Source organism: Trichomonas vaginalis, chromosome III (genome assembly GCF_026262505.1).
Source record: "Trichomonas vaginalis G3 chromosome III, whole genome shotgun sequence".
Classification (NCBI taxonomy): domain Eukaryota; phylum Parabasalia; order Trichomonadida; family Trichomonadidae; genus Trichomonas; species Trichomonas vaginalis.
In genome coordinates, this window is record NC_067205.1 from 5,909,529 (window position 1) to 5,927,540 (window position 18,012).

The window sequence follows — 18,012 nt, forward strand, 5'->3', positions numbered from 1 at the left end:
TAGAAGATATTATAGAGAACTTGAAAGTTCATGCTATGACTCTGATGCTCCATATTTTGATGATAAACAAACTCATTTAAGAATTACAAATCCGGCTCATGATGTGAACCAATTAGGTGACACATATATTAAACGCAAAGTTAAAGCAACTCTAGTTTCAAATAAAGCTTTCACATGTGATGCCGCTTTTAAATGCATGCGTTTATTCGTTGGTTACAAATCATCAAATCAAAGCTTTAAACAATTAGAAGTAGAAACCGAAAGAGGTGATGCCGGTTATCTTCAGATGGATTGCGCCCGTGAATCTTTCACATTTGCAACATATAAACCAAAATCAGAAAGGAAAGTTAAAAAGTTTGTTCATTCGTTATATAATAATGTTCAAAAATATGATAACTCAGTATGTGGTAAATATATTGACCCTTCAGAAGTTTTCAAGAAAGCAAATGAAGAAGTTGATGTCACTTTTGATATGATTATTCCGGTAAATGATTTGTTAGCATTTCAGGCGTTCGATGATTATCCTAAATCATTTGGTGATATCATTCTTAAATATTATGTTTTCAGGGATACTTTAGTATTTTGTCAGGTTGACCCGTTAAGAGTTGCTGATTTACAAAATTACGTTTATGAAAAGATAACTGATGAAAATTATGAAAAGATTATGAATCATGTTTATAAATATGATCGCAAATTCCAACAAATCGGACTTCCTACCAAATTAATTACAAGCTTAGCCGCTACATCTGCTGAGGCAACAGTTGATGACGTTATTATTTCATGCACAAAGATGGAAGTTTTAGAGGATAAATGCATTACACCAGGATACGGTTTAATTGAAGAATCAGTTAAAGCAATACCACGTTTATTTAGTAAGGAAGATCCATTCATGATTCCAGCTCAACATATTGACGTTCGTTCACTAAATGGAGGTTGCATCACTCCTGAAGGTATCAGTTCAGATTTCTCATACGCTCTTCATAATGTTACAGATGTTGTGTTAACATTTCCGAAGAATGCAATGCAAAGAACGGTTTTAGAAAATCCAATGCTTCGAGGTCTTCAGGTCACTATAGATTCCAGAAACTTCCCCGATCAAGCGATGACCACAGTGGGTGACATATTCTTTACACGTATGCTTCAAGCTTCTGATTTAGATGGAGTGAATGAATGCACAGAAGAATACGAGGACTCATTAACTAGACCACTGAATGCAGATGATGGCACACCATTAGCTAGAACATGGAAAGACCAAACTTCATTCTTATGCACTATTCCAGTTCACGTGATGGAGCGGTATATTCTTTGATGGATTAGAAACTTTCAACTCACAAGTTACAGTACAAGTGAAAGCTATCCAATCATTCAGGGTGTAAATGACACTTACTGTTCAAAGGTGACAAATCTCCTCAGGTTTGGTTTACTAGGACTACATATTGACATGGACACCGGACGAAGGTTTGAAATATCATCCAACAGGTACACCACCACAGTATAGAAGTTCATATGATGAAATATTGATGAATAGAAATGTTTAAAATTATAATTTATTTTTGATTAAATGGATTAAATTCATCCACCCCTATGAAGAATTAGCGGGAGTATATAATACATACGTAGATGATATGATTAATGAAGCATTGAGTGATAATAGAAATGCTCTATCTAAGGAAAAATTAATGAAAATTCCATATTCTGAATGTTACTTAAATTCAATCACTGCAGCAATTGGTAAACAGAATAAAGGTAAAACATTAACGATATTAAAACAAATTATCATTATTGCTAACACTTCCCCCTATTCACATGTGTTAATTTATACAACCGTTCAGGTTCACCTTCAGAGATACATTGAATCTTTAAAGCATTTAATCAAAATTCCAATTATTTATTTATCACAAGAAGCAGAAGATTATTTAAAAAACTTTTAATGTATAAAGAATTATATAATACAATCAAGAGCAAGGATTAGAGGATAAAAATTATTGATAAACAACGGGATGAATTATTTGAAACACTTTCTATTTCAAATTTTGATAGAGAATTTTGCATTCACTCATTATTTCTAGATGATGCAGCGTGAAATCAAAACTAATAACAAATGAGAAATCATATTTTAATCAGTTATTAACTCAATGTCGACACATTCAGTGTTCATCTTTATGGCTGTTCAATATTTCAAAGCATTTAAGCACAAACATTAAATCAAATCTATCAACACTTTTCATTTCAGTGGGTTTAGTCGTCAACAGTTGAACGTTATGCTTTATCAAGTGAATTTAAATGAGCATTAATGAACTTACACACAATATCAGCAATTAGGTGAACATGGAAAAATAATAGTTGATTTAAATAAAGGAAGTGTGAAATTTGATAACTTTTTATAAATTAATTTTTATTTTTTATTTATAATTAAACATGACAGAAATGGCAAATCTTCTACAGGTTTCCATTAAAACAAGGAACAAACAAAAAGGGTGTATATAATAGAACTATGAAAGTTCCTGATGGAATGAAAGAATTAGTTCATATGTTGCTGGTCTTTCAAAAAGATGTTAAACAAATGAGAAACGTTTTAACATCACCAGAAGCTCAAGCATATGCCAAACGTCAAGTCCAAATTGGAAGCACACGAAGCAGACATTACGGGTCCAAATGGAAAACCTGATGGTATAAATGAAGTTTTCGTTACTGATGGTCAAGGAAATATTAAAGTCATAAATGGGTATAATTAACAATGACAGATTATCCTAAACGTAAAGCATATAATGAACGTTATCCTATGCAATTTGATGAAAATGGAAAAGCTGTTAAACAATACATTGGAGAAGGTGAAAAATGGTCCAATTAATTCATACCGTTATAATCCATATTCTTATTTCAATGAAGAAATTAAATGCTATTGAAGAGGGACCGGATGGATTACCACAATATTCTAACCAGTTTGATGGTCAATATGCAAATATTAGACCTGAAATTTCAGCTAAGAAATTCTTTTAAAGTTGCTTTATTCGATCCAGTTTTCGCAAATGTTAAAGATGAACTTAAACATCAATTCCAACCAATTATAGTAGCAAGAATTGCATCAGATGCTTTATCTCAAGCATTCAAAGATTTAATTAAGAAACCATTATATCAGCAATGAGGTTTAACTTATGATTTAGTTAAGGAATTAGATAAAAGAAAATTTGAGAAATCAGATGATTATAAGAATGCAATTAATGAATCTATTAGGTCTATTAATTACAATGAACCAGCTAAAAATCAACTTCAAGAACAAATACAGGGAATAATAGATTCAAAACTTCCAGCAAAATAAAAGTTTAAATATATTTTTTTTATTCGAAAAAGAAATTAAATGAAAATGTTGAAATTAAAGAAAAGGTTGAATGGTATCATGAATGGACATCGGAGACTTTTAAAGTTAAAACTGATACAGGATGGGTTTCAGGATGTTTAGACCTTAAAGCAGATAAAACTTATGTTGATGAAAAAGATAATGAAATTAAAGAAAAGGTTGAATGGTATCATAAATGGACATCGGAGACTTTTAAAGTTTAAAGCTAGCTGATACAGGATGGGTTTCAGGATGTTTAGACCTTAAAGCAGATAAAACTTATGTTGATGAAAATTATGCAAAGAAGTCGGAAGTAAATGATGTGATTACAAGCATGAAAAATGAAATACTTCAAACCATATATCCTGTTGGTTCTATTTATACGTCAATGAATTCAACAAATCCAGCAACAGTTTTAGGTTTTGGTACGTGGAAGCAGATTGTAGATAAATTCTTATACTGTGCTAGATATTCAAAGCAAACAGGAGGTTCGAAGAAAATTAAAGAAGCAAACTTACCCCCACACACTCATACAGGAACTACAAACTTTTCTGGCGACCATAGCCACTCATTAAGAGACCACCCATTATACAACTCAGAGTATGAAGCTGGCAATGACGTTTTATCTCCATCTTATAACAATTCAGCAAAAAAGATTTTTCGACCAACTGAACCAGGAGGTAATCATTCACACACTTTCACAACAAATCCAACAGGCTTGGGTAAAGATTATATGCCACCATTTGTGACTATATTCGCATGGTACCGCGTTCAATGAATGAACTAAATATATTTTATGTCTGTAATTAATTAGGTAATGAAGTAATGGATACCCCACGAATCATAACAAGGGAGGAAATGATAAAAATGATGCAAGAACGAATTAAAAACAACAAACCACGAAAACCGAGAAGATGCGGTTATGCAGTAATGATGGAAAGAAGAACCTAGAAGGGCTCGGGAAGAGGAATAAAAATTAAATTTGGATTGAGTTTAAAAATTCATCTTTATTAAATTCATCTCTTCCAATCAATTTATTTATTCTATTAAATTCTTTTATTTTTGCTTCACTCAGTTTAAGGATTGAACGGTAAGTTTCTAATTTTTCGATTATTTCTTTCCTCTCTTTATCGTTTTCAACCCCACCGCATTGCGGCTTCTTTTTGTAATAGCATATTTTTGATTTAATTCTGTTTAGTTTCTTTTTATATTCATTGTCTGGACTCTTGGCTGCTTTGTTGTCACTCATTTCTTACGAAATAAAAAAAATTAAATATTATTTAAATATAATGGAGTAATAAAATAAATCGGAATTTCTATTAATTTCTTGTCAACTTCAACTAATGCATTGCCATTAATATATCTAACAAATTCAGCTATTGTGTCAAATCTTCGTCTTCTTTTTGTCATTGATTTATCAGTTTTTCCATAATCGAGATGAATCAAAACTTTATCCCCTTGTTTAAAATTCATGAGCCCTGAATTAATTTGTTCACGTTTAACATCATTCAACCTTTCCATTTGCTTTCTAATATATTCCCATTCTTTTGAAATATCATTTTTCATTTCCACTGGTTTCATGTTTATAGTTCTATGCCATGTATTATTGTAATAATATACTAACTGTTGTATGATGGAGTCATGATTTCCATCCCAGTATATCTGACCGTTAACCCCTAACGCATCTCTAAGAGTTCTCATTACCGCATCAACTATTTTATTATGAAACGTATATGGAGAGGATGAAAAGAAAAAATTAATTTGTGGGAAATAATGAGCCATAGCTGCCTGAAATCCTTTATCACCATCACCCCTGATATTATCTACTCTTTCATGATCTAGTAAGTATTGTATAGCTCTTCTTGTTTCCTGTTCTGTTTTCCCTTTCACTGGAATGCAATATAAATATCTAGTGTTAATGTTAATGGCAAATAAATAAGTAACGTTTCCTTTTGAATATTCCAGATGATCTATTTCGTATGAATATGGATATGGAGCAAATGAAGGGCGACTAAATTTTTCCTTTAACGGTTGAATTTTCGGGTCAATTGGTTTATTTAATATCTTGAAATCCTTTTTAAAATCTTTTTGCTTCTTTAATGTTTGAAATGGATATAATAAAGTGAATGATGAAGGATTAACTGAAGGAGGAGGAGGTACTGTCGTTGCAAGTGGTTTAATTTTATCTGCTTTGATTTTGGATTTCATTCCCCCCTTCATTAATTCTGGATGTATTCTATTCATTTGTTTTAAATATGCTGTATATAAAGGTTTGATATACTTTCCCGCTTCGAGTTTATGTTGAAGGATGAATTCCAAAAGTTGATCTTCATTTAAAAGTCGGGTTGAATATGGTTTAACTAATGAATCATAAATTAAAGCTTGTGCTTCATTTATGGTCTGAAGGACCTGGGCGTTTTGCACCTTTTGTTTTTGCGGCTCATGATTATATAATTTATATAATTCATCAATATCTTCTTCTGTTAATACTTTATTTTTGAAATCTTTCAATTGTTTAAGTTGTGATTTAGTTTTTTCCTTTGTATATTCATTATTTTTAATTTTGTCTTTAATTTTAGAAATTATTTTATCATGATATTTCAAAATTTCATTTTTATAATACGGATAATAATAATCCATATCATCACCCGTTATATTGTTATTATGTTTTTGGAGATATGATTTTAATTCATAATAATTAAGAAAATTTTGATTAAGTACTAAATCATCAATTAAATTTTTTAAATCTGTGTTATCCATTTATATAAAAATAAAATAAATGTTTAAGGGTGCCCACCTCTTTGAATCATAGTATCAAAACCATTATTTACGGTTCCTTTTGTCTCTTCTGTGGCATTTTATTAAAAATAAAATTTTAAATTGTATTAAATAAATGGCATACAACATCCATTTTCACAACATACAGCCTTAGTGTGTGCTCCTGTTAATGCAGTCTTACCGATTGTTAAGCGAGTCATTGACCCGTTTTTAAGTTGTAAATTAATATTCTGACCATCAAATATCACTTTATCATTTATTATATCCAAATAATTTTTAGGTGTTAATTGTTTATTTTGTCGTAAACTAACACCTTTCATTTTTTGTGCAATCTTTTTAAAATCACTTCCATCAATTGAACCATTGAATGATGTATAACACTTAGGGCATAAAGCAACCATGTTATCACCTTGTTTCTCAATTGCTAAACCCAATAACTTCTTCTCATGTGCTTTTTCTTCAGCTTTATTCTTTAATTTAGGTTTAAATTTCTCATCAAAACAGAAGAAATCAAATGGTGCGAATTTGAAAATGTTTTTATCATAAAATTGTTTATCGGTAACAATTGCTTGAAATGCTTGAGTGTTAGGAAGATTTGGGTCGCCAGCGATTGCCCAATAAGATGAATCAGTATCACCTTCAATGAAATGAAAACGATTAACATTCATGCATTTATACATAAAATCATAAATGAAAACCAAATACCAGTATTTAGCATTATCTAAAGTGAAGAATGCCTCTTGTAAACATGTATCACATCTATAAAATCTATCTTTAAGCATCACTTGATATGTATCTTCACCTATTTCTCTTATGTTTTTAAACTTATTTGACATACATGCAACGCGTGCCTTCTGTGCATTCATTATTTTAGTCTTTGCGTAATTTTGTGTATTCATTGCATCGTAACCATATGATCCATTAAGTGAAATCTTGCAAAATAAACTTTTTCCTTTATTTCCTTCTAATTCAGCCTTTTGTCTTTCGTTCATAAATTTGTTCGCAAATTCATTAAAACAAGTGTTTTTAGTAAATGTTAAAATTGATTGAATGTCATCAATGATAAAATGAAATCTGTCTATTAGATACCAAAGATAATAAGAAGAAAATGGTTGATATTGGTTGTGTTGATGCTAACTGAGTTAATTTCCTCTGTTTCTGGTCAACTGGTAGATTGTTTGATTTCATGTAATTATACATAAAACTGCCAATTGTTTTTTCATCTGTGATAATATCTAAGTTTCTTATTATCGGTAAAAAGTTTATGTAATCATTAATGTATTTTTCATCAATGTGACCCTTTACTTCAGCCACGAATAAAGTATTTTTCTTCTTAATTATTCCCAGTGCTTTTGCTTTCTTTGTTGCTGTATCACAAATGATAACACCATTCAATCTTCCCGGCATATACATTTTATGGTCAGTATATTGAATGAAATCATGAGGATTAGATGAAAATGATGAAGGATATAATGAATTAAAATCAACACCAACGAAATGAGTCATAATGTTGGTGGTGTCCTCATTTGATACAGTTTTAGTTTCTGGATTATATGCAAGTTTATTAATGTGTGTGATTCCTTTAAGATTTACTCTATGTTGAACGTTTGATAAACCACCAGTAATTCCATTACGGAGAATGTGATAAGCTTCAACTGAATCTAAAGTCATTGGTAAATTATTTTTTAATGCATAATTTCTTAAATTGATTCTTAAACGTTGAACATCTTCATCTTTATTTGATTTTACGACATTGCAATAACAACACATTAACTGACAATTTTCTTTGGTATGTGGTTTTTCATTATCGATTCTATCCAATGTTGGTTTATTTGCATATGTAAACGCTTTACCACACATTTTGCATTTAGATGAAAGGATTAAATCGTGATAGTATTGAAAATCATCCATTGAAACATTATTTTTAGTATCCCTTTCTGCTTTTTCATCTTGTTTCTTATATGATTCAATTTTATATTTCCAATACTTTTTCGTTAATTCAAAACTTGATTCTATCTCTTCCTCAGGATATTTTTCATTAGGATTAAAGTCTTTATATGCTAAAGCGTAACGAATCATTGAAGCATTCGATGATAAAGAAAGATTATGAAGCATGTCAATTTTATAAACAAATGTTTCTTCAATAATTTTATCGATTGGGTCAATCATAATTTCAACATCTTTATTGCAATAATGAATAAAATATTCTAATCTATTCTTAAAGTTTTTAGCATCATTGAGATATATTTGATAATCACTATCTGATATAGTTTCTTGGGTTAATGCTGAATAAAATGAATCTTTCGTGAATGGTTCCTCTTTATATAATTCTTCTTCGTAATTTTCCCATGTGATGAATTGATAAGGGAAAAAGGATTTAACACGTGATTTATTGTTTCCGAAATCTTGAGTGAATTGGTCTAATGTCCCACCCGCTATATAATTTCTGATGTCAATAAATCTCAATTCATATGGAACGTTTGTTTTCTTTACAATGATTTGCTTAAATTGTGAAAATGAACCCAGCATTGATTTTATTTTCTATTTTGCAGTGTTTAAATCACGAAGAATTAAATTTAAATCAAACTTTCCCGAATTAAAACCTATGATATTCACTTTATTGAATTCCTCATCTAGAAGTTCTTTAAATGCTTCCTTCTGTTTTTCATTTAATGTATGAGACAAAGTCCCCGCCGTTTGCGACTTCAATAATTCATTGTATTGACTCATATTTAATTCAACAACTAATGAACAGGTTGAAAATAAAAACTCAATCCAATCAGAAATAAAAGAATCACTCGAAGTTAAGAAAAAATTCCTCGTATATGTTTTATCGTTTAATTTAACCGTTGATGATACCATGAATGGTTTTAAGTAAGCATTCAAAGTTGCACACTCAGAAAGTTGTAATTCTTCTTTAGTCTCTAATGTTTCGAAGTCAAAAGTAATATAATATCTTGTCGGTTTATAATATTTCTGCAAATTGTGAGCTAATAACCACTGATATATCTTCTGTTTCGTAATATGTGGTGCATATGGTTGCTGTGTCTTTTGCAACTGAACGTCTTGAATTAATCTTCCATTATTTTCTTTACATTTCTCACAATGCTTTAAAAATCTTCTTTGGTTTTTCCTTTCTGGATCATCACGGATAGAATAAACTTCTTCTTTACAATATGGACAAACTTTATAGCCGGTGAGTGCTTCAACGTCTGTTATTCTGTCAGCGTGAAGTTTTCCACATGGACTCTGTGTTAATAAAATATTTACTGTTTCAAATTCTGGATCTATCATTATTGATTCCACTAATGGAAAGTCTACCTTATTTATGTCCACGTCTTCTGGTTGAGGATCACAATAATAGAAATCAATATTAACATTTAACATTCTCGCTAATCTCTCACTTTCTGATGAAATGTCAAACCCTTCATATGCATCTATTGCTTCATTTAAATAGCTTCTACGAGTTTTAGGATTAGCACCATCAGGAATGTTATAGAAGCGTTTAAATAACCTTCTACCTTCTGCTCTAATTTGATTATCATTCATTTTAGCTGTTCCGTTTTTGTTCATTTATGTAAGAATAAAAAATTAAAAAATAAATAAAAATAAAGTTTATTTTTTAAAGCCCATAAAATGAATTAAGAACACATAAATTTTTATCATCTGCGACGTGACGAATACATTTTAATTTACTCAAGAATGCGTACCCTGATACATTAAATCTAATTTCTGTCTTATTTAATTTCACAACTTTGAAAAGGAATGTATGAATAGCTATAAAATGATGAGAAGATGTTTTATGGGTTGCTTCCATTTTTTCTGAAATAAATGAATAAATATAATGCTTATACGTTTTCATATCTTTTATATTCTTAATAACGAATGGTATAGACCTTTCCACTTCGTCTTCCTTCGGTGCTGTTCTTTCATATGAAACATTATTGGTATCTTCAATAATGAAACCACAATCACACAAAATTTTATATGTTCCAATGGTTTCTTTTGATATTTTATCTAATAAATCAAAAACTTTATCAACACCTGTGCATTTATTTAAATAATAATTTGTGTAAATATCATGATCTTCTTTCTTAATCGTATTAGTTGCATATGTCACATTTTTAAGAGCTTTTTTGAATTTCTCAGAATCGAGAGGGGGTGAAAGTAGGATACAGGGGTATTCTTCATTATCAATAAATTGTAACTTATGTTTACGTATAAATTTAGTACCTTCTTCTGAAAGTGTTTCATCTATTTCACCATCTAATAAATTTTGTGTTGATTCTGAGACATAATTTTTATATCTTTCTTCATGAGATTTCTGAACTTCTGATTCTGAAGCTGGGATATTCATTAAACCCTCTACTTCATTTTCATTATATTTTTCAACTTCTCTTAATTCCTTAATTTTTTCATCTATTTCATCTCTTATTTTTTTCAGTCTTTCAATTTCATTGTATTCATCATCATCTTTAATCCGTTCTTCATAATATTCAGGGAAAACATCAGGTTCTTTAGGTTTTTCTTCTTCAGATGTGGGATATAAGAAATTTATAACATCATCTTTATTCATTTTTCCATCATAATCTAAATCATTTAATAACTCCGCGAATTTTTTACAATTTCTTAAATAATATTTATCAACTTCATAACCCACCTCCTCTAATATATCCTTTATTTCCTCGTTTGTGAATCCTAATTTTTTAACGTTGTTAGTTTTGACGCTCATTTCATACAAAATAAAAAAAATAAAATAATAAACATAACTAAGTTTTAATTTTTCGTAAGACATGAATTTTTAAAAAATAAACTTTAAAAATTTTTATTTTTTATTTCATTATGGTAGTGAATCTTTCATTCATGAAAATAATTATTTCTAATTTCTTTTACTCGTTTATGAGGTCTTTGATTATGACTCCATTGATTCCATTCAGGATTTAAACAATGTTTAATTAATCGCGGAATATCTGACATCATCTATATATAGCTTCTTTTATAAAAGATAAAAAAATAAATTATTTTAAAATTAATGTTAATTTTTTAATGATTTATAAATAAATATATTTTAATGCATCGTCTATATATAGATGTAACAAAAAAAGTCACACAACCCTTCATATCCTACTACTAAAAGTCAAATAAAAATTTTTTCTCATAAAGTTTACATTTACATAGACATACTATTTGCTATCTTTGTTTTCATATAAAAATCACCTAAAAAGTAAATTTAGAAGACATCTCAAAATTATATCGGAATTTATCAGAACTTTTCAAGTATATGTGTATGCATTAAGAAACATTTGACCAGGGATTGTTAGAATGGCTTCTCGGTTTCCCAAATTTTGATCTTAATTCAAATGTTTCATTCACAAAAGCCATAACTTGCTTATTACACATTATTTACAGCATGACATCTATACATTTACAGCTTTGCACAAATTGATTATTGCAATCATTTTCTATGAAAAATGCTTTATTTAAGGCATATTTTGGAACAGCTTTACTATCTTCCACAATATTTACATGATGTGCCTCTAATTAATAGAAATTTGAAGAAAATTTGAAAAATTTCTTATAACAGAAGAAAAACAGTTGCAATGATTTTGAATGCCATTTATAGTCAATGAACAAATGATTTATAGGCTTCTTGTTCATTATTTATCAGCTATTGCAAATTCTCGAGTTGATATTTTCGACGAAGAGCAAATCGATCATTTTCACATGATACTTATTGATAGTGTAGTTAATACCTAATTCAACTATTGGCGGAAGATGATGCCACCAATCAAAAAAGTGACAAATGCTGAAGCGTCCAAAAACATTCTTTGATATCTCCATCCGTGGTGATAAAGTTGGAAAGATTGTATTCGAGCTCTTCAACGATATCGTTCCAAAGACTGCAGAGAATTTCCGCGCTCTTTGCACAGGAGAAAAAGGAATTGGAAAGTCTGGAATGCCTTTAAGCTACAAGGGAACAATGTTCCACCGCATTATTCCTCAGTTCATGATCCAAGGAGGCGATTTCACTCGCTTTAATGGCACAGGCGGCGAATCAATCTACGGAATGAAGTTTGATGATGAAAACTTCAAGGTCAAACATGACAAACCAGGACTTCTTTCAATGGCCAATGCCGGACCAAACACAAATGGAAGCCAATTCTTCATTACAACCGTTGAAACTCCATGGCTCGATGGACACCATTGCGTTTTCGGCCAAGTCATCGAAGGCATGGACATCGTCAAGCAGATCGAAAGCTGCGGTACAGAAAGTGGTCGCCCTCGTGCAATGTGCATGGTTACAGATTGCGGCGAAATGAAATAAACAGTTATACATTATACTGAATACAAGATTATTATATTTTTATACAATTAATGTCTCTCTGAAATAAAATTTTTAAAGATTTGAATATATGATGCGTTAAATCAAAGATTTCAGCTATTCCAACACTAAATCTGCGATATATTTATGAGCATGATATAATGGAATGGATAAATCTATCTTCAAGAATAATTTGAGATATTTTATGTAAAAAAAGCTGTTTGACCGAACAATTTAATGTGCAATATATTAACGTTTACGTCAGAAAGTGGGAAATGCACTCTAAAAAAAAGGATATTTATATAAAAATTATAGAATAGTTTTTACATGTAATAGCGTCCATAATTATCATCAAATTCATCATGATAATTATCATCATCTGAGCTATCATCATCTGAGCTATCATCATCTGAGCTATCATAGTATCTATTTCTTTGGTAACACCTATCATGGTAATGATCATAATAAATCATATCATCATCTTCAAGATCTGGATCATCAGAATAATCATGGTAATAATGATTGTATTGAACAGCTCTTAGTGCCATTAATTGTCTGAGTAGCAAATCATCATGCTCTTTCTTAATGCTTTTTATAACATTATTTTTGTCCGCTTTGAGCATTATTGAAATAAGCTCATCATTATGATTAATATTTGCAGTATTAAACAAATCTAATCCAAGTTTTCGATCAATTGATTTATATTTTAGAAGAAGATCAAATATTTCATTGTAATATGCTTCGTCCACACCAATTGCTTTTTGAGCAGCAATTTTCAAAGGTTCATCTTGTTTATCAAATTTAGGATCATAATAGATTCCTTTATCAAGTAAAAATTTAATGCATTCTTTGTCTGATTTAGCAAGCAAAGCAATTTGAACGATATTATAATTCTTTCCTCCTAAATTAATTTGCTCATGAAAATTGTTAACATATTTAATCATTATATTAAAAACATCTTTGTTGTAAAATCTGACAAGATCGAATAATAAAGGTTTTGAATTTTCCGGTTTTTCAGGAATCATTTGCTTGTTTAGAAGTTTTTGAACAATTTCGGCCGATTTAGTGCATATTGCTAAGATATAGGTATCATATTCAATTTTGTTGATTTTTTGAAGAATATAATCAATAATTTGAAGTGATTTTGAATCTATTGCAATTTGAAGGTGTAATTGAATCTTTTCGCTAGGATTTGGCGCTAGTTTTTGATATAATTCAAGGAAATCACCTTGAATTGCTGCTTTTAAGCCTAAGAATTTTTCTTTGGAATATGAATTGAGGAATGAATATAATTTGAGTGATTTAATTTTAATTGAATATTCAAATGCATCAAGTTTGATATCAAACTTCTGATCAGTTGTATTCAATGGTAATTCCATATCAGCATCATAAAACCTATCATAGTATTCTTTTCTAAAATTCATGAATTCAAATAAAATAAAAGGAATATCTTTGTTTTCAAATTGGATTTCATCTTTCCTTCTTAAAAGTGATTCAAGTGCCTCTATGTTTTGACATCTTACAATAAACATAATAATGGGAGATCCATCTGATGTTTTGAAGTTCACATTATTTAATTTGTTAAACAATTTTTCATATATATGCGGGATTTTGATTCTTCTAACAAATTCTTCAATTATTTCTTCGATAATTTTCTGATCAAATTCGAAGTTATCGATAAAATAATCAAATAATTCATTATTATGAGTAGAATAGTCCAGTGATTCTCCATCAGAACAAATATAATCTTTAATTTTATCTTTTAGTTCGTCAAGGATCTCTTTGTTAAAATACTCATCTAAATAATATTCTAACTGCATATAATGATCATTTTCAGGAGTTGGAATTAACTGTTTTGTCGAGATTAACTTAATTATTTCTAATGATTGAGTTTGAATTGAATAAACTAATGCTTTATAATCAACGATGTCAATATATTCTAAAAACGCTTTTAATAAAGCAATTGATTTTCTTTGAATGACAAGATAAAAGCATTCCTGAAATGTTGATAACTTTGACTGATCTTTAGTGAGTGATGCGCCTTTACTAAGAAGGAATTCTGCTAATTTAATATTCTTATTTAGTAATGCAATCGTAATTAATGGTTGTCCTTTTTCATCTGAAAAGTCTAAACTGTCAATATGTCTAATAAGCTGATTCAAAACATTATAATCTATATATTTATCATTTTGTTCACAAATTATTTTTGTAATTGTTTGCTGATATGATTTTGTATTAAATTGAAATGACTCCAATAAGAACACCAAGATATCGTATTTGTTCACATCTGCTGCATAGTATAATGCTGAATATGTGTTAAAATTCAAATCAACCTTATTATTAATCAAGAAATTAAAGACTTCTCTGATAAAGTCATCTGAATTTTTCAAGAGAGCTTTGATAAAATTATCATATCGAATATTATGAATGCCAACTTTATCAATGAATAAGTTCAATATCTTCATAGATTCTTTTGAAATACAATATTCAATTGGGGTCATACCATGAAAATCGATCAATGGATTCGCATTATATTTAAGCAATAATTGTATTAAATCTGGATTCATTTGTTTAATTGCAACAAAAAGAGTTTTCGCGTATTGGTTTGGATCAGCTCCTAATTCGAGTAAGTATTTTATAATGTCCAAATTTGGATTTTGACAATTGATAGAATAGTATAGAGCTGTATATCCATCTTCATCAACATCATTGATACAATTGTATCTATTAACAATTTTTTTGATCGTACTTTTTGACAACAAGTACATAACTTTTGGTATATCAGAACGATATTGACCAAATTCATACAAATGATTGTTAATCAACGCTTCTATTACGTTAATTTTACAACGGCAAAATATAGCGTGATAGGCATTAGAAAATAATTTTGATTTCGAAATGTCCAGTCCATTTTCAATCAAATATTTCATAATTTCATGTGTTCCTTCTTCAAAAACATAGTCAATAGAATACTTCTTATTATTTTTATGTCGTCCATTGACTGGAGCTCTTCGTGAAACAACATACTTGACAATGTCAATATTTCCTGAGCTGATTGCTTGATGAATTAAAGGATTCCTAACTTGAAAGTTAAGACGAGAATACTGATTTCCTATCATTTTTACAATTTTAAAATTATGTGTTTCCAGTGCATAGGCAATCATCGGCCTTTCACAATTGATGAAAACAGTAGCTCCAACTTGAAGTAAATATTCAATAAGTTCCTCATTTTCTTTGATAATTGCATTGAGCAAAGCTGATTTTTCATAATTTTTCCCATTCTTTTTGTATTCTTTTGTTGCACTGAAATTAGCTCCTGATTTTATCATTAATTTTATATGAGCATTGTCCAAATAATCCATAACATCTATAATCTTGACATTACTAAGCCTTCCCATTTTTGATATAGCTTTTTCGAAATCATTGAATGATAATTTTTTAATTGCATTGAGAGTTAGATCATTTTCAAAGTTGATTTTGGCACCTTTACTCAATAACAAATCAGTCAATTCTTTTTCTTCATTAATTATTGAGTAAGTTAAAAGATCTGATTCTGTTTCTTCTATGAAAATTAATAGAACTTGACGTCTTTGATGTATTTTCACATCAGCTGGACATCCGTTATTTAATAAGTATTGAATGATATCATTTTGTTTTGAATAAACTGCTGGTTGTATGATTTGCTCAAAATCAATCTGATTCTTTGGAATTCTTTCATACAAAGTCTTAAAGATTGCGATTTGTTTCCTTTCAATGCATAATTTCAAGTTTGCAGAAGTAATCTCAATATCATTGATATGATTCAGAATTAGATTCAGCATATTAATGCTTTCTGTTGTTAATAATTTTGAAATGATTTCACTCCCATTCAATTGTTTTGTATCCCATGAATTGAAGATTTTTTGTTTGTTTTGCAACAGATATTCAACATATTTGATTTTATTTTGATATATGTATTTCACAATATCTTTTGTTTCTATTGTTTGTCCATTACTCATTTCATTTGTTGCAAAATCTAAAAGACCGGCATCAAGATATGAAATGATTGGATTTCCAATTTTGTTTTGAATGCAAAAACAAAAAGCTTCAATGTTCAAAAAATGTAAACAGAATAATGGATCAATAGTTGGACATTCAAAATTATTAATAATCCAGTCTGCAATTTCATTTCTGTGATATTCAATAGCTACGAGTAAATCACCGCCAAAATCATGTCCATTTTCTGCTAATAGTGTAATTATTTCTATGTTTCCTGATATTATTGCATATTTATATGTGTTTTCTGTTTCTTTTGCACCAATAATCTTAAGATACCTGATTATTTGAGAGGTTATCGATTTTGTAATTTAATCGTCGTCGTTATCGATTTTGTAATTTAATCGTTATCGTCTTTTTCTAAACGTGCATTTTTACATTAAAAGCAATGCAACTCCAAAATTAATTGGTATTTAGACTTTAATTAGGTGCAGACAAACGAAATGCAGTCCAAATATTTTGGTGATATATGAATTACATAAATTTAGGGAAATTGAAATTATATCTTTTTAAATTTTTAGGAAAACAGATTTATAGAATTGTTTAAGTCATCAAAATAATGCAGACTTAGGTCAAATTTTCCAAATTTAATCATTTGCAAGACTTTCAAGCGACTTCAAAATGTCGAAATATAAGTCCAAAAATAAAATTACGATTACAGTCTATCCTCAATTATTATCACGCTAATTATTGAGTGACCCATGCGTTCGTATGTATGTAATACCTTTTAAAAAGGAGATGAGAGAGATAAACTACATTTACAATTTAAATCTGATGTATTTACTTGTTACATTTACAAATGTAAATGTTTCTCGTAATGTTTACATTTTGTAAGTATAACGAATAAAAATGACGCACTTTTTTTACAAAGTCAAATTATGCGAGACAACTTTACTTGTTACATTTACAAATGTAAATGTTTCTCGTAATGTTTACATTTTGTAAGTATAACGAATAAAAATGACGCACTTTTTTTACAAAGTCAAATTATTGTTCGATTTTTGCAGCTTGTAAACGATTAATTGTATAAAGCAATTGATATTAGCACGACATAACTGAATAATTCTAATATTGAAATCAAAAGCCCTTAAAATATCATGATATTTTAATTTCATAACAAATCTAGGAGACTATTTGATGAAAACATATCCGATGTGGGTTTTGTTGTATTATATAACTTGTTATTGACTTCTTAGCTTTCCAAATTTTTTTCGATAATGAGAAAACGAATGAAAAATCAACATTTGGTCCATTTAAAATTTGATTTGTTTACATTTTTTTTACTTTTTGAATTTCAATTTATATTTTCCTCAAGAAATACTTTAGATTTTAAGAAACTAAATCATATAATCTACTAAGAAAATATATTAAATCCTATAATACTCAAAGTTTTGTGATAAATCCGATCTTTTTTATTTTACTTTTATTATGTTTTTGCAAACTTAAGGTCCTCACTAGGTAAAACATAATACTCTTTGAAGTTAAGTATTTTCACAAAGAGAGGACCAACAATATCAAAAGATTGAATAAAGATTTGTAT

The 18,012-nt window shown here is 29.1% G+C and overlaps 6 protein-coding genes and 1 pseudogene across 7 annotated transcripts, besides 2 other annotated features; 2 read left to right on the forward strand and 5 right to left on the reverse strand.

Moving 5' to 3' along the window:
• Positions 1-10,920: part of a mobile genetic element that runs on past the window's edge.
• On the forward strand, positions 197-1,033 carry TVAGG3_0649310 (uncharacterized protein; the record flags this gene model as incomplete). The annotated part of the gene is made up of 1 exon (XM_051241570.1): positions 197-1,033. A coding segment is annotated over one exon (837 nt), but the record flags the coding sequence as incomplete, so codon positions are not given.
• TVAGG3_0649320 (uncharacterized protein) lies at positions 4,314-4,586 on the reverse strand (the record flags this gene model as incomplete). Its single annotated transcript, XM_001328602.1, has 1 exon — positions 4,314-4,586. One exon carries the CDS (start codon positions 4,584-4,586, stop codon positions 4,314-4,316), a length of 273 nt encoding a protein of 90 aa, XP_001328637.1.
• TVAGG3_0649330 (integrase core domain containing protein family) lies at positions 4,607-6,097 on the reverse strand (the record flags this gene model as incomplete). Its single annotated transcript, XM_051241571.1, has 1 exon — positions 4,607-6,097. The coding sequence occupies one exon, from the start codon at positions 6,095-6,097 to the stop codon at positions 4,607-4,609; it is 1,491 nt and encodes a 496-aa protein (XP_051088158.1).
• TVAGG3_0649340 lies at positions 6,223-8,644 on the reverse strand (annotated as a pseudogene). Its single transcript has one exon. A coding segment is annotated over exon 1 (2,422 nt).
• On the reverse strand, positions 8,657-9,688 carry TVAGG3_0649350 (uncharacterized protein; the record flags this gene model as incomplete). Its single annotated transcript, XM_051241572.1, has 1 exon — positions 8,657-9,688. One exon carries the CDS (start codon positions 9,686-9,688, stop codon positions 8,657-8,659), a length of 1,032 nt encoding a protein of 343 aa, XP_051088159.1.
• A 998-nt stretch (positions 10,921-11,918) lies between the features above and the next one.
• TVAGG3_0649370 (peptidyl-prolyl cis-trans isomerase protein) lies at positions 11,919-12,464 on the forward strand (the record flags this gene model as incomplete). Its single annotated transcript, XM_001328601.2, has 1 exon — positions 11,919-12,440. The coding sequence occupies one exon, from the start codon at positions 11,919-11,921 to the stop codon at positions 12,438-12,440; it is 522 nt and encodes a 173-aa protein (XP_001328636.1).
• A 296-nt stretch (positions 12,465-12,760) lies between these two features.
• On the reverse strand, positions 12,761-16,435 carry TVAGG3_0649380 (spectrin binding; the record flags this gene model as incomplete). Its single annotated transcript, XM_001328600.1, has 1 exon — positions 12,761-16,435. One exon carries the CDS (start codon positions 16,433-16,435, stop codon positions 12,761-12,763), a length of 3,675 nt encoding a protein of 1,224 aa, XP_001328635.1.
• A 331-nt stretch (positions 16,436-16,766) lies between these two features.
• Positions 16,767-16,973: a mobile genetic element.
• Positions 16,974-18,012: the final 1,039 nt, after the last annotated feature.